Source organism: Lissotriton helveticus, chromosome 12, assembly GCF_964261635.1.
Source record: "Lissotriton helveticus chromosome 12, aLisHel1.1, whole genome shotgun sequence".
Classification (NCBI taxonomy): domain Eukaryota; kingdom Metazoa; phylum Chordata; class Amphibia; order Caudata; family Salamandridae; genus Lissotriton; species Lissotriton helveticus.
This window is the reverse complement of record NC_136073.1, coordinates 572,941,259-572,958,675: the sequence shown is the minus strand read 5'-3', so window position 1 is coordinate 572,958,675 and position 17,417 is coordinate 572,941,259. Positions and strand designations below refer to the sequence as shown.

The following is a 17,417-nucleotide window of genomic DNA, read 5'->3' as shown; positions in this document are numbered from 1 at the left end:
TGGTCGCATGAGTATGGCCACAGAGTTTGACGGGATTAAAGATGTTAGATGTGAACTGATGCAGGAGAATAAGATTATGGCAAGTCTTGTAAACAAAGTGGCAAACCAAATGAGAACAGCCTGTTTTCAGATCATCGGATTTCCAATAGACGAAGGGGGGGGAATTGATCTTAAAGGATATTTAGGAGTTAGTTGGAAGAGCAGCATGGATTTTCATAGGAGTCTTTAACTCACTTATTGTGAACTTCACCAAAAATGGTCCAGGATAGGGAGGGAAACACTAGACATGCTTGTGGGTCCCACAGTCTCTGTTCAGCAAAAACAAATGAAAGTGCTATAGAACCATCTGCAACTGAGGATAGAGCGTGGAACTAATGAGGAAAGCTTTTTTTTTTTTTAGATTTCAGAGCAAAGGAAAAAATAATGTTTCCTGCTAAACTGAGACTCGTCACGGATGACCCAGTATGTTTTTTGGTCTTTGGAGCAGACCGAAGTCCCCTTGGGATAATGGACACTTAATTGAATAGGTCTACGGGTTAGGGTGCTTCAGATGGGAACACCTGATGCTTCAAGCTGCATTGATATGTAAGATTGTGGTTGATTTCTTATGTTGCTGACTGAGTGTCTCGTGTATGGAGCAGTTGATGCCTCGGAGTTCTAGGTTATAGAAGATTCTGTTGACTAGCCAGAGTTGCCAGGCTGGACGGACTGCTCTAAAAAGTGTGTGGGTCTAGTGCATTTAACGCTCACAAACTGTCCTTATTAAGTAAAGTGTTCTGTTGTTTTCTCTATGACCTGTATTCAGTCACAAATGTGGTTGATGATTACGCCACTAATTGTGTTGGGTACATACTTTTATATTGTTAAAATTCCAGTAAAGATACATTCTTTAAAAAAGATGTTCAAATGGTTGAGATTTGCCTAGAATTGAGGACTGGGGAGTTATCTCAAATAGTAGCAAACCTTTTCCTTAGACTTTTGAAGACAGTGTGTCGCATAGGCAAATCTATCAAAAGGGTATGGTCTAGCTGTATGTGATTATACCTAAACCCCACATTAGACAATCCTTGTTAGAAATGAATTTTTGTTATCTTGTTAATATTATGTAACAGGTGTGAAAGATGTTGACTGAGAAGTAAGTTGTGCTTTTAATTCTATTTTTGCATTTGCTCTTTTGTAGATCCTGTAGTGAAGGAGCAATGTCAGCCAACTTCGGACAATACTGTGCTTTCCAGCAGCTTGACAGCAGCACGGTGAAAACTGGAAAAAACAACACGGGTAAAGGTTCCTAATACTTTTACAAAGAGGGGGGCCCTTGCAACCCCCAGGAAGAATCTCGCCTCAACAGCGGAAAAGCGAGTGTCAGCAGTGGAACAGAGGGGTAGTAATGGTAATCCTCAGGGTAGCCGTAGTTGGTGGGAGAGAGTTAATGGGCAATCATTTTCCCGATGTGTTCTAGCAGATCAACCCCAGATTTATGTACTGAAGACATTTATTTAACATTTGGAAGGTTACCATAAATTGTATTGCCATCTCATTGGGACGCAGTCTTCCGACTTGACACCACTCGTGTCCTTGTTTACTTTTTCACTAAAATGTTTATCCTGAGGTTTACTGTTCTTGATGTACTCTGAATTTATACTTTGCTGTGCTAATCTTTATTTGATATCCTTTGAGTTATCGTTCCATATCATGCTTGAATCTAGGTTAAAAGTTTATTATAAAAACAGAACATAGCACTGGTGAGGTCAACCCCAGGATATCTGTAATCTGGCAAATTGTATGAAGTGACCCATCACTGAACAATGTTCAAATATATTCTTCTGCTGTTGTCGTTGGTTTGGAAGTTATGTAGCTAGGAAGACACATAGATTGTAATAGATCATAAAGGTAACCAAAGTATGTAAGACGATGAGATAGCAGATGAAAAAATGGTGGTTTCCGCTTCAGTATTGGGACAGCGGTATGTATAAAATGTAATTTGTTGTTGCTCATGCCTTCCTTTAGGGGTATAGGAGATTGTTGTTGGAGAGAAACTCCTATCTGAAAGAGACTGTTAAAGATTTCCTACCTTAGAATTTCCCCCAGGCGTCAGACTGGATCTGGAGCTTTTTCTTTAGCAGTACCCCTGCGTGTCGGTAGGTGGCGTCAGACGACTCTCCGTCTGTCGTCGGCGTCGTGCTCGCGGGGATGATGATGTGGTGCTACTTAGACTGCGCACTGACATCAGTTCTTTCTTTTTCCGCACCAGCCTAGTGCAGATCTGGAGAGAGCTACTCCTTAGCCTATTTTTGGCTAACTTTTTGTCTACATCTTTTTTGAGGACCTCGACTCCTGGTGCACAAGGGATGTCCCTACGTCGGACCGACTTCAAGCCCTGCGTCGCCTGTCACAAGGCGATGTCTGTGACGGACCCACACCTCATGTTCTCGTAGTGTCTGGGGTGTGACCAGGACCCAAAGTCCTGCTCAGACTGCCTTTCCAGGGTGCTGAAGACTTTGTGGGAGCGGTCCCGAAAGTTGCTGGAGGCCAGGCAGTTGGCTATGCGTCGCTCCCTGTCTCTATTGAGGAAGCGCTCACAGAGCTCCACTCCCGTCGCACTCCAAGTCGTCAAGGTCTTCAGTTAAGTCCAAACACAAAAAGGCGGCGAAGAAGCACCTGTGCTCTTCGCCTTCTACCCTTTGGTCTGCCAACACGATGCGTGACTCGGAGCATCATCGCTCTAAGGCACAGTCTCTGGCGCCTGCTCCTGAAACGGCTCCACGCCTCCCTCCTTTTCTGGGAGCGGTAGCGTCTCATGCCGAACTCAAGACCTTCTACAAGGCCTTACACCTTGTTTTTGGGTATCTGACTCCAACGGCAGGCCTTTGGCCCCACGGAGCCGGTTGGGGGCCTTAGTCCTTAGATGCCTGCTGCTCCGGCCCCAGAGGGTCCCTGCGTATCCGGGCCTGGATCCGTATCAATGCCGTTTGATCTTACTCGACCTTCGGCGCCGATCCCGGCGATGGTGCTGGCTGTGTCCCCAGCCGGCGTCGATCCCCGACTTGGACACTGAGCCGGACAAAGTGGTGCTTCGGACAAGGCCTTCCTTTGTGCCAAAAGTGTTTTCCCCATTTCATTTCATGTAGCTCAATCCATCACCTTGTCTCGTTCTTTCCACCTCTGCACCCTTCCAAGGGGGAGGAGGCTCCACCGTCTGGACCCTAAATGTGTACTGTCATTTTACCTTGACCGCACCAAAGATTTCCGGGTAGATGATCAACTGTTGGAAATGTGGGTGCTGAGAAAAGCAGCGATGTTCAGAAATGTATCATGTTGCGATAGGTTGTTCTTTGCATAAACATCTGCTATGCACTAGCTAGAAAAAGGTTCTCCAATGGGGCTGCAGGCTCAGTCCACTAGGGCTGCGGCAGCAACCACTGCATTGGCACGCAAAGTTCCACTCCTTGATATCTGCCTGGCGGCAACGTGGGCTTCTATGCGCATGTTTACCAGACATTACTGCCTGGACAGTCAAGTCCGAAGGGACGGCTACTTTGCCCGTTCAGTCCTCCCGGACTTTCTGCTGTGAACTTGGTTCGCAGTCCCTCCTCTGGGGATGGTATTGCTGGCGTATCTATGCTAAGGTAAGGAATCTATAACGAACATTCTTTTTCAGATAAACAAGTTACTTACCTTCAGTAACGATGTATCTGTAAGCGATATATGTTAGTTATAGATTCCTTACCACCCCTCCCCGTTCTGCAAACTGATTTCTAGGGATAGGGTCTCCTTTCCAGCGCACCAATGGTCGGTGTCTTAAATGGCTCTTCGCTTCTGGCGTGGAAAGTCATGTCAGAACTGACATCGGCGTGCAGGTGCAGCATCTAAGTAGGCACTACGACGTCATCCAGGCGACCATAACTACGACAGAAGATGCGCAGTCGGCTGACGCCACCTACCGACGGACAAGGGTACTGCGAAAGAAAAATCTCTGGATCCAGTCTGACGCCTGGGGGAAACTCTAAGGTAACGATGCTATAGCTAACACATGTCTCTTACAGCTACACCGTTACCAAAGGTAAGTAACTTGTTCTTTAGGTTTAGTTTAGAATGCCAGGAACCCTGAATAGGAAATGATGGGCACCAATTGTGCAGTTTCTGGTAGTTTTTTGAGCTCCAGCATGAAGGCTGTTCTGTCTTGACATTTTTAAAGGCCCTGTGAAATCATGAATAATCACACCGAGGATGGACAATAAATATATGGCAGCACTCTCTGACCCTATATATATATATATTCACTGAAAAAACCATAGGTTTCAGGAGTTATATAGTTAGGAATTAGTTTTTAAAAAACCTTTGAAATTCACTAAAAAAACTATAAGTTTTAGTGGTGTTATAGTTAGCTGGACATTTTACTCCTACAAAACCAATGAAATTGCTCCTATATAGTTAGTTGTACTAACTATATTTCGCGCACCCGCAATCCACTGCTGCTGATGTCACATATTAGATCATTCATGACATGGTCAGTGACATCACTGATGACATCTCAAATGACATCACTGATGACATCATCCAGTGAATGTGGTTTGCTTCGATATTAAAATATGCATTATATATATAGCAATTTACATTGAAGAATGAGTGGATATATATATATATAAATAAATATTTGGATGGAGGATTTAGTAGCAGTGTAATTGACTGTTTACTTGACCAATTTATAATGTCTCACTAAATATAGTGGATAGTGACTAAACTGTGTGAATATCTATCACTTTGTCAGTTGTTGTGTAAACTGATTCTACAGTTGGTTACTAGCTATGTGAAAGTCTATATTAGTTATTGATTAGTTAACTGAGTATTTGTATGGGAGTGTGAAAGTGTGTGTGGTTCGGTGGGGGGGGGGTGTGACTGTCCAAAGATGTGTGAATAGTTGATTCAGTAGATATATGAAGTTAAAACTACATGTTCTAACAGTTTGGGTGAGGGAATCTCTTTATGGGTGTGGTGATGAGCAAATATATTTCTCAAAGGTACAGGTCCAACAAACTAGAAAAATTAAAGGCAGTGTATGTGTCAGTTGTTGTATATAAATAAGTATACATAAGACACAATGATTGTGCGAGTGACTGTATGGATAACTGTATACTTGTAATAATGATTTTATAATTCACTAAGTATGACTTACTATCTAAATGAATAGAAGAAGTGGTGTTTGTATAAGTGTTTTGCTAAGTAAATATGTAAGTATGATCCATTGTTTGCATAAGTGAGTAGGATGACTTCATATGTGAATAGGATGAGTGCTGTTGGTTTAATGTCGATATAGATGTATAAGTATTTTTGATAGTGTTCTATTGTTCATTGACAGCATGTATGAGTGAATCCATAGGTAAGTGATTAGATGTGTGTATACATCTATGAATCACGGAGTGGATTTTTAGATACTTGTATTGCTTTGACAATGGACTTAAATATGATACTCTGTATTTTACAAACAGTGATGAAAAATTGTAATAGTGTATGAAAAGGTGTATGTGATTGTCACGTGGATGATGTCATCAGTGATGTAATCAGTGATGTCATTTGAGATGTCATCAGTGATGTCACTGACCTTGTCATGAATGATCTAATATTTGACATCAGCAGTGGATTGCGGGTGCGCGAAATATAGTTAGTACAACTAACTATATAGGAGCAATTTCATTGGTTTTGTATGAGTAAAATGTCCAGCTAACTATAACACCACTAAAACTTAGTTTTTTTAGTGAATTTCAAAGGTTTTTTAAAAACTAATTCCTAACTATATAACTCCTGAAACCTATGGTTTTTTCAGTGAATTTCAAAGGTTTTTTTAAATGCTAATACCTAACTATATAAGGCCTGAAACCTATGGTTTTTTCAGTGAATTTCAAAGGTTTTTTAAATGCTGATTCCTAACTATATAAGGCCTGAAACCTATGTTTTTTTCAGTGAATTTCAAAGAATTTTTAAATGCTAATTCCTAACTATAACTGGTGTGTAACCTATGGTTTTTTCAGTGAATATATATATATATATATATATATATATATATATATATATATATATATATATATATATATATATATATATATATATATATATATATATATATATATATATATATATATAAAATATAAATTTCTATGGCAAAATGAAACCCCTCATTTTGTTCCTTTTCAAATTAAATGTATTAAGTGTTACCACTTTATTCCAATCAAGATGACTTCAGGTGTGCCATACTTTTGTCATAAGTAAGACTGTTAGCGTTCTAGTTGTTCTTTAGAACACTCTGGGACATTCTGTCATTGGGCTATAGTTGGGCTACATCTGGCTGATATTTGGGCTAGATTTCTTTTTTTTGTCTCTGGTGGCCATCTTTGGGCTACATTTGGGCTCTAACATATATATAGCCCAATATAGCCCAATATATATTTTTTCAAAGTTAATTTTCGTAAAAACCACTGGAGCACATATCTTGAGACATAGCAAAGGCACATCGGGCTACCAGTCCCTACAATTTTGCCAAGTTTGGTGGAAAACCATTCAGCCGTTCGGGCTAAAAGTGAGTCCAACCGCCCTATGGAAATTAACATGGGGAAAACACGTTTTGGGACCCCCCTTTTATCTCGGCCCCCGCTTGACGAATCCCCCCAAAACTTTCAGGTTCGGAGCGGAGCACCGCGAGGCAAAGTTAAGGAACATTTCAGGAAGATTCCTCAACCGGCGCCAAAGTTATTCCCAATAGAATGTTGCGATTTCCCTATGGAAAACAATCCTAACTATATATATATATATATATATATATATATATATATATATATATATATATATATATATATATATATATATATATATATATATATATATATATATATATATAATATATCTATGGCAAAATGAAACCCCTCATTTTGTTCCTTTTCAAATTAAATGTATTAAGTGTTACCACTTTATTCCAATCAAGATGACTTCAGGTGTGCCATACTTTTGTCATAAGTAAGACTGTTAGCGTTCTAGTTGTTCTTTAGAACACTCTGGGACATTCTGTCATTGGGCTATAGTTGGGCTACATCTGGCTGATATTTGGGCTAGATTTCTTTTTTTTGTCTCTGGTGGCCAGCTTTGGGCTACATTTGGGCTCTAACATATATATAGCCCAATATATATTTTTTCAAAGTTAATTTTCGTAAAAACCACTGGAGCACATATCTTGAGACATAGCAAAGGCACATCGGGCTACCAGTCCCTACAATTTTGCCAAGTTTGGTGGAAAACCATTCAGCCGTTCGGGCTAAAAGTGAGTCCAACCGCCCTATGGAAATTAACATGGGGAAAACACGTTTTGGGACCCCCCTTTTATCTCGGCCCCCGCTTGACGAATCCCCCCCAAACTTTCAGGTTCGGAGCGGAGCACCGCGAGGCAAAGTTAAGGAACATTTCAGGAAGATTCCTCAACCGGCGCCAAAGTTATTCCCAATAGAATGTTGCGATTTCCCTATGGAAAACAATCCTAACTATATATATATATATATATTTAACACCTGACTCCTTGGTAGTAGCCAATGTATGGAAAAGGGCCAATTCACAAACAACTGGGACACACCTCTTCCAGTTAAGGAGTCAAAATTGATTGACGCAACTGGTGGCAGCCCAATCCGCAAATCATTGGAGAATTGAATACAGCCAAGCCCTTTTGGCACTCCGTGACTCGGGCACACTGGGACAAAATGGAGGAACTCTTCCATCACCTCCCAGACGAATACAAAAAAGGGGTTATGAAATGGTTCATGAGGGGAAGTGAATCGCTAATAACTCCAAGTGTGCGCTAGATTTAGCAGACACTGCAGCAATAGGTATCAATACCAGCTTTCTCCTTCATAGACATGCTGAGCTTCATTTCTCAGGTTTTAAACTTGAAGTACAGCAAGGAATAGTTAATCTCCCCTTTGACAAGTAGCACCTCGTCTGGTCACAATTAGATACCGCCCTGGAAAAGAAGAAAAAAGGTGGAAAGATCTATGGGGGTCCTTCAAACTCCCACCCTACCATGGGTCTTTTCATCACCCAATGTTCAAACAGGGTGCCAGATCTGTCTCTATGGACACTACAGGGTCCTCCTACAAAAACCAAGAACAGTCCTCCACCTCTTAAATCTTCCACAGAGGCTCATATAGAGGCAACAATTACAAAAGCCGCAGCAACAGAATTTCAACCGTACCACAAATACAAACACTAAACAATTACTTCCCCCAACATTCTCCCTCCACTCCCCAAAAATCTAACACCTGTTAGGGGACGTCTTCAAAACTTTTACATTGCATAGAAATCCATCACAACAAATCAGTGTGTGTTGGACATTATCCAACATGGTTACTGTCTGGAGCTCAATACCACTCTTCCAAATATCCCACCTGCAAGCACAAACCGTCCATCCACCACCAAGCCTGGGGAGAGGATGTGGCCTTGCGGCTAGAGCAGTGGACCTCGACGCTGGGGAACCGGGTTCTAGTCTCTGCAGGAACGCTAAACATCCTGTGATTCTGAGCAAGTCATTTAATCTCTCAGTGCCTAACAAAAAATTAGTGTGTCCATCTGTAATGCAACTGGTGCTCATGTAAAGCGCCCTGATACCTTTGGGTCAAGTTTGTGCCACATAAAACTCCAGAAATAAATAAGCCTTCCCCAAACAAGAGATTTCAGCTCTTACTCAATTCATGCCATAGAGCCAATTAAACGTCAGTATCAAGGAACTGGAGTATATTCACTATACTTTCTCAATCCCAAAAAGGGGAGCTCACTTCGAACCATTCTCGACCTCAGCCTCCTAAATCACTACATCCGATTGGAACATTTCTAAATGGCCACCCTTCAGAAAGTGATAGCATTGCTGTAGAAGGAAGACTTCATGGCTACATTAGACTGAAAATATGCCTACCTTCATATACCCATCCACCCCTCACACCACAAATACCTGTGCTTTGCCTTCCAAGGAAAGCACTATCAATTCAAAGTTCTTCCCTTTGGAGTCACCACCGCTCCATGGGTATTCACAGAATGCCTAGCAGTAGTGGCAGCACATCTGCTCAGATAAAACATTCATGTATTTCTTTAAACGATTGACTTATAAAGGCAAACTGCTCTCACATTTGCAACCAACATACACCGATAACACCCTACTACATCAACAAGGATTCACTAACAACCTGCAAAAATCCCACCTACATCTATCCCAAATACAACTGTAGATAGGGGCCACACTTAATGCGCACTTGCGGTTAGCATATTCAAATACAGCCAGAATACAAAACATTCTGACCCTGGTCCAACAGTTTCAAACTGGGGTTCAAGTCAGAGTCTGGACAGAAATGTACCATTTAGGCTTGATGGCATCCTGCGTCACAATAGTCCCTCATGCCAATTTACATATGAAATTGCCTCAAGAATGTGTCTCACGCCAATGGACACAGTCACTGGGTCAGCTACACAATCTAGTATTGGCAGACAGCTGCCCACATCACACTTTACAGTGGTGGAACTCACAAAACCTATCCAAGGGGCAGCCGTTTCTAGATCCAGTTCCCGAAGCCATTTTCACAGCGGGTGCTTAACTGAAGGGATGGGGAGCTCACCTTAAAAATCTTACAATTCCGGGTGTATTGGACTCCAAATACCAGTGTCTCCCTATAAATTACCCTACCTCACCTGAAAAACAAGGTTGTCCTAGTGCAGACAGAAAGTTTGACAACCACGTACTAACTACAAAACCTGGAGGGAGCCGCGACCATATGGCACTTTAGCAGTGCATCACAACATTAATATCCTAGCAGGACATGTACCAGGGACAAACAATGAAATTGCACACATCCTCAGCAGGACGCAGCAACAAGTCCATTACAATTGGGGGTGGGGTCGCACACTACTCACACACCAGCGGTATCGCCCCTAAGGACTACGGTAAATGTAGTTACGTGTTCCGCGATGCATCTTCTTTCGATTCTCTGCTATCTTCTCTGTCTTCGCCATCCCTGGACACGTGTTTTGGGGTATCACCCCTCGTCAGCAGGGATAGGCCGTGTTCTGGGGTTGCCGGTGGCTGCAACAAGTCCATGAATGAGAACTCCACCCCAGAGTCGTCCTACCATATTTCCACAAGTGGTGATTTCCACAAATAGACTTGTTCGCAACCACAGAAAATGCTAAATGCTTAAACTTTTCATCCAGCTTCCCACACCCGCTATCCAAGGACAATGCTCTATGGATGAACAGGTCGGGATATTTTCCAAAGCTTTTCCACCTCTCCCACTACTTCCGTTAGTGCTCAGAAAGCTCATGCAGACCTCCCTCACCCTTGTTCTCATAGCTGCAACTTGGACTTGTCAACCATGGTTCACCACACTACTGGAACTCTCACAAGTTCCCCATGAGAAACTTCCTCTCAACCCGTACCTCACACAGAACCATGGCAAAATCAGACAGACCAATCCCAAGGAAATGAACCGGTCCATATGGCTCCTGATGAATTTTGGGTATCTTAACCTATCACAACAATGTATGGATATTCTTAAAGAATCTTGTAGGCCTGCAACTAGAAAACGCTACGCTGCCAAATGGGAAAGATTTGTTTTATGCTGCCTTAGTCAAAAAGTAAATCCTTTAGCCTGTTTCGCAGACTTCAGAGGAAGGGGAGGACTGGGAGGGGTCTGAGGACCCTCTCACACAACAGTGTGGTAATGATCTGGACTGGGCAGAGGATTTGGGGATGCCAGTGGTCTTGACACCTAATCTGATCTTGGCATGCTGTCTCCTCCTACTGTGGCTACGGAGGAGGGAGCCAGTTATGCAGTGTTGTTGCATAGGGCAGCCAAGGCCCTTCACCTCGAACTCCCTACAGTGGCCGTCAGGACTAATCTCCTGAAAGAAGTGCTCCAGCTGGCGGCAACCTCTTGGGAGCCCTTGCTGCCCTTTAATGAAGCACTCTGACGTTCTTTTGGTACCTCGTCTAGACCCAACAAAGGGGCTCCTGTGGACAGAACGTGGCCCGAAGCCATCGCCTGGCACCGGGTGACCCCCTCTTTCTCTCTCAACACTCCACTCCTGAGAGCTTGGTTGTCCAAGCTTCTGCTTCCCGGAGCGTGTTCCCTTCTGTGCCTTCGTATAGGGAGCAATAAGCTGTTTTCATCTGCCAGCTTAGGGCTGCGGTCGGTGAGCACTGCATGCCTCTTGGGCCGTTATTCCCTCTCTTTGTGGGACGCGGTTGCGCGGGTGCTGTCTAACTGTCCGGAGGAGGCCCAGACAGTACTCTCCCAAGCTATTGCTGCTGGGAGAGACGCAGCTAAGTTCAATATCCGTTGTGGGCTTGATACCGCCACCTCGCTGGGCAGGGTGATTCCCACGACAGTGGCGCTTAGGCGCCACACCTGGCTAAGGGCAACTGGCTTCTCAGGGGATGTCCAGAATACTCTGATGGCCATGCCCTTTGATGACATTCACCTCTTTGGCAATGAGGCAGATAGTGCATTGGAGTGCTTTAAGGACTCCCAGGCTATGGCCAAGTCCTTGGGCCTGTCGGCCACTCGGCCTCCTCCGCCTTCTGCCTTTCGCTCCTTTCGTGCCCACGGAAGGGGTGCCCCACCACATTCGTGCCAGAGCCACAGGCTGACGCAGCAACAACATCCGTGCGGACGTGGGAACCGTCGGGGCTGTTAGGGGGGGCCAGCGGGCGGGTCAGTCCACCCCCGTGATATCCACTGCAAAGCCTTCCTAGTCTGGAATTTCAGACCCATCAAACACCAGTAGGCGGCAGAATTCGCCATCTCCCCCACTGGTGCAACATCACCTCGGACAAGTGGGTGCTGTAAATTGTCTGAAGGGGCTACTCCCTCTCCTTCGATACAACTTTTGCAGCCATGCCACCTCAGTGCCACCGCATGTCGGGAGACCATCTTGCGGTGCTTCAGCACCAAGTCATGGCCCTCTGGGCCAGTGGGGCCATCGAGCACGTTCCTGGGCCAGAAGTAGGCCATGTTTGTTCCCACTACTTTCTGATCCCCAAGAAGGACAAGGGCCTGCGTCCTATCTTGGACCTCAGGAACGTCAACCGCTTCCTCCAGAAGGAGAAGTTCAAGATGTTGACGCTAGCTCAGGTCTTTTCTGCGCCCGACCCTAGAGACTGGATGGTAGCGTTGGACTTGCAGGACGCATATTTCCACATCCCCGTCCTTCCGGCCCACCGGCATTACATGCGGTTCGCGGTAGGCCACAAGCACTTTGTTTAACGTGCTCCCCTTTGGCCTTACCAGCGCCCCTCGGGTATTCACAAAAGTGATGGCGGTGGTCGCAGCTCATCTGCGCAGATCAGGGGTTCCAGTCTTTCCCTATCTCAACGATTGGTTGTTGAAGGCAGGCTCGCCCCAAGCAGTCGTCTCCCACCTCTAGCCTTCGGCCGACCTCCTGTATTTGCTGGGGTTTTCCATCAATGTGCTGAAGTTGCACCTCATTCCCTCTCAGAAGCTCCTCTTCATCGGAACTGCTTTGGATTCGGCGCAGTTTCAGGTTTATCCACCTGAGCAGCAAGTCCGGGATATTCAGGGTTTGATTTCTATCCTGGGTTTCGGTGAGGATGACCCTCCGGCTACTGGGCCTGATGGCCTCCTGCATCCTGCTAGTGGATCATGCCAGATGACACATGCGGGCTCTGCAGTGGGACCTGAAGCTCCAGTGGGCACAGCATCAGGGCAACTTGTCTAATCACATCCAGATCTCGGAGGGCACTGCAGAACAATTGCAGTGGTGGCTCACAAATCGAGATTGGGTCACTGGCTTATCCCTCTGCCTTCCCCAAGCAGAACACACAATTGTGCCGGAGGCGTCCCTTCTGGGATGGTGGTGGCCACAGGGGAGAGGTCGATATCAGAGGCCTCTGGTCTCCGGCGGAGTCCCGGCTCCATATCAACCTTCTGGAAGTTTGGGTGATCCTACTTGCACAGAAAGCATTGTTTGCCTCTGACGTGGGGAGAGTAGTGCAGGTGTTCACAGACAACACCACTGCCATGTGGTACTGCAACAAACAGGGCGGGGTGTGGTCGTGGACCCTATGTCAGGAGGCTCTGCGTCTCTGGACATGGCTGGATCATCAGGGCATTTCCCTGGTGGTTCAACACCTGGCAGGTTCTCTGAACGCCAGGGCAGACGAACTCAGCTGCCGGTGCATAATGCATCACGAATGGCGCCTCAACTCGGACGTGGTGCAAGGTCTCTTTCGGCAGTGGGGAGAGCCTTGGTTAGATCTATTCGCCACCAAAGAGACCGCGCAATGTCATCAGTTCTGTGCATTGGAATTTCCAAGGCGGCACTCGCTCAGCGACGCTTTTCGTCGCGAATGGAGTTATGATCTACTATATGCCTTTTCGCCTATACCACTTCTACCCAGAGTGCTGAAGAAGATCAAGCGCGACCGGGCCCAAGTCATTCTTGTGGCTCCGGACTGGGCTCGAAGAGTGTTATCCCGAGCTACACAGCATGGCGATCGATCCCCCGCTCCGACTGCCTCTTCGGGAGGATCTTCTGTCGCAGCAGCAGGGGAGGGTCGTCCACCCGATCCTGTCCAGTCTCCACCTCCTTGTGTGGATAATGAGTGGCTGCTGTTGGCAAGTGGAGTGGTGGTGCCTCAGGGAGACGGTGTGGCTGTGGCCTAGCGGGGAGCCTGCTCTGGCGCTGACAGTGAGCATCAGGAAAAAAGGGGCGGGATCGAAGGAGGCCGAGCCCGGGTAAAGATCCTTCCCTCTGTGAAGAGTGAGAGGGAGGGACGCAGAGTCAGCTGGGACGGCTGGAAGGGAGACTCGGCAAATCCCCAGTTCAGGCCCAGCCGCTGGGGGCCTGCCTGCAGTGCAAGGCGGAGATTGACATTGCAATGGCCTGATCGCCCGGGTTGCAGGTATCGGCTGGATAGACTGGCTGGGCCAAGGACCCTAAAGGAAGCCGGTAAGATCGCCGGAGTGTTGTGTGGGGCCTCAGGTGGCAAGAGTGCCCCACTGCTGCCTTCATAACTTAACTGGGGTCTGCTGGAAGTAGCAAAAAGAGTAGAAAGAAGGGGAGGGGGAACTGTGAACATCCAACCCCAATTTGAAGTGGAGGGAAGCACTTAAGACGGGACTGATTCCCCCACACAGTTCCGCAAAAGAGGGACTTTAAAGAAGAGGAAAGTAAATCGGTCTGAGATGGCAGCTAATTGACTTTGCTGAGTCTTCAAGGGCACTGCCATTTGTTATAATACAACTGTCTGTTTGAACTTCATGCTTCTAAATGTTTACCTTCTTAGAACAATTAACTGCCTACTTGATTTCTTATAGAATTCACTGATTCTTTTATCTTTGTGCTGTGGTAAATTGATCTGATACATACCTGTATTTAATTTAATGGATTCTGTTGCTTGATGCCTTGATGTTGTGAAAGAATTCAGCAAAACTGCCCTAGAGCCTTTCTCTTTTACTGTTATATTGGAAGGAGTCATTAATTGAGTTAATCTATTACATCTAGCCCACTTTCTAATGCTCGGACTAAGTAAGATTCTCCAGTGCAACGAAATCTTATGTCATGACATATGTTTACAAAAGCAGGAAATCCAATGGAAATGTCTAAAATGTGAATTTATGATTGGTATTGCAACAGGAAATCAAACTTAAAAGAAATATAAAGCTTTTCTACCTTTTCTAAATACGGTGTGGTGTCATTTATGGGGGAGGTACGCTGGGGTGCTGTGCTGAGTGTGGCGCAAGTACGACAACCTGCTCTGAAGTTAGGCCTTCCCACTTTGTGCCAAGCTACCCTAGGTGAACCGGTGACTTCGGGTCCAACATATTGGTGTTCAGCGGTGGGATCAGGACTTGTACTTGCGTTCACTTGACAGCGGCCCAGTGTGCACCACGCACCCTACACCTGAATTTTTGTTTTTCTTTTCTGATTGGAGTTTTCTCCTGGTTAGTCTCTTTAATTGGCATTTTTGTTTTTTTTTCCAAAATCCTTTCTTGTGGTGGTTATAAGTAGCTCCTATTTGACACCTCTCTGAGTAACCCAAACAAATTTCTGAGTGCCCGTCTGACAAAATGGAGTTCGAGCTGGCTGAGTTAGAGACTTACTCAGTGACACAGCTTAAGGAATTTTGTCAGGAGAAAGGGGTGTTCTTTAGGCGAAGTGCGAAGAAAGCGGACCTTCAAACCAGCTTGAGAGCATGGGTAGCAGCTCACCCAGATGGGGGGGAGGGATGAGGAAGAAGGGGAGCCTGACACCATCACAGAATTGGACATGCTGTACCAAACCGAAGAGGAGAATCTGTTACCAGGTCCTGGGACACCTTCGAGGGCGTGCAGTAGTGTGTCTGTAAGGAGCCTGTCAGCAGAATTAGCGGACAGGAGGGAGAGGAGACAACTAAAATTGAAGTTGGCCCAATTGGAGAAGGAGCGGGAGGAAAGGAGGTTTATCCATGAACTTACTTTAAGGGAGTTAGACCACAAAGCTCTACAGATAGGGACCCCCAGTAATCCTATTGGTGGCAGCGTACCTAAGGAAGTTACCAGGGAGCCCAGACCCTACCTGCCCAAAGATGTAGTTGCCAGTTTTAGTGTAGGAGATGACATTGGTTGGCTGCCTATGAGGTCTCGCTAAGAGCCCATGGGATTTCAGAGAGTCATTGGGGGGTGGCCTGTATAAGTACATGCCTCAGGTGGGGAGGGATGCTCTTTTAGCTCTAGAACAGGAGGAACTGACCAAGTTCGAGGCATGTGGGCTGCTAAATTCATATCTATAGCATAGATCGCCGCCTAGTGTTGGGTCCGGATGATTGCACATTGTTGTCCTGGAAGAGTCTTCGAAGTATCACGAGATAGGTGGCTCCTCCCCTGGACTACAGTGCGCATGGGCATCGACTCCATCCCCAGATTGTTTTTTTCCGCCATTGGGTTCGGATGTGATTTCGACGTCTCCTGTTCGGAATCGATAAAACAACTTCTTTAAGGCCAAAAGGCCTTCCTTACTTCGTCGGTATTGTTCGCGTTCGGTCTCGTTGTACTCCAACTCTTCGAGTCGGATATCTGGGCAGTCGGGTGACTCTTCGGTCGTCGAGGCCCTGTCGACGCAGCAAGACCCCGACGATACTACGATGGAACGGAGTCCGTTCAAGTTCTGCCCCGTGTGCGGTTCAAAGTACCCACACATCGACGTGCATCCTGTATGTAACAAGTGCCTGTCGCCGGACCACAACGAGGCCAACTGTATGGCCTGTTCGAAATTCAGATCGAAGAAGACGATCAAGCTTCGGCGCGTGGCGCGCCTGGAGGCCCAGCGATCGGCTCCGGCACCTGTAAACTTCTTCAAAGACCCCGAAGCAGACGAGCAAGAGCTTCACCTGCAGATCTCACCTACGACGGCGGAGGTCGAGGCCGACTACGGAGAACCCGTCGAGGGCCAGGACCTAGACGAAAACGTCGAGGAGGTAGGGGACGACGAGGAAGCTTATGGGACCATGGAAGATAGCTCTGAGGAAGAGCTATACCCCGTATGTACGATTACTAAGGCTCAGGTCACGGGATCGCCACACGGCCTTACCCACGGCCCTACACCTCAATCCTCGGCCCGCCTTCTGGCCCGGCTACGGACATACCAGCGGAGCCTCCATTACCTAAATCGAAACCGAAACTAAAAACATCGGAATCGAAAACTACAAAGATGGCCGACACGCCATCGAAACCGAAGACGTCTGCTACGTCATCGACGCCGTCGTCTTCGGAGGCCTTAAAGCCGAAAAAGGCTGTCGAACAGGCTAAGGTACCGAAAGAGGTCAAGGAGCCAAGCTCGAAGAAGGTCGTCGAGCAAGTGTCGAGCAAGGTGGTCGAGTCCAAGTCAAAGAAGACTGTCGACACGCATTCAGCCAAGGCTACCGCGACAACAGGCAAACGCCCAGTCGAGGCGAAGGCCGCAAAGGGCGCCGAAGTCTGGAGCCCCGACGCAAAAAGAAAAAGCTGCCGATCCGAAGCCAGCGGCGTCCACGCCTAAGGCCGTGGCAGGGGACCGGAGCGCAGCTGTCAAGGGGGCGTCTGCGCCTCCGGCGACCAAAGAAAAATCGTCAACGCTCGGATCTTCCCCGGGAGGTGGACCGAGGTCGTCTGTCGGATCGACAAAGCCATCCGCTTCTTTTACAAAGCAGGTCTCAGACTCCCTCAAGTGGATACGGGAGAAGGGGTTGACGTCGGAGCCGACAACGCCCTCGGTACCTCAATTGATAGCCCCACCGAAGAAGACTTCGATGCCGATACTGTATACTCTACCGCCGAAGGTGGCGCCGAAGGCCTTTGCACCTCGATCGGTGCCAAAGGACTCGGAAGGGTTGGGGCAAACGCAACTCAGTGGACGTTTCG

The 17,417-nt window shown here is 46.6% G+C and overlaps 1 protein-coding gene across 1 annotated transcript in view; it reads left to right on the top strand.

Annotated features, from left to right (window-relative positions):
• CSNK2A2 (casein kinase 2 alpha 2) overlaps nt 1-17,417 on the top strand; it is a 529,051-nt gene that overhangs the window by 429,883 nt on the left and 81,751 nt on the right. The window contains exon 11 of the mRNA XM_078670241.1: nt 1,181-1,278. Within this exon, the coding sequence (XP_078526367.1) occupies nt 1,181-1,257 (77 nt within the window). The 3' untranslated portion in view covers nt 1,258-1,278. The remainder of the gene's footprint in view (nt 1-1,180; nt 1,279-17,417) is intronic.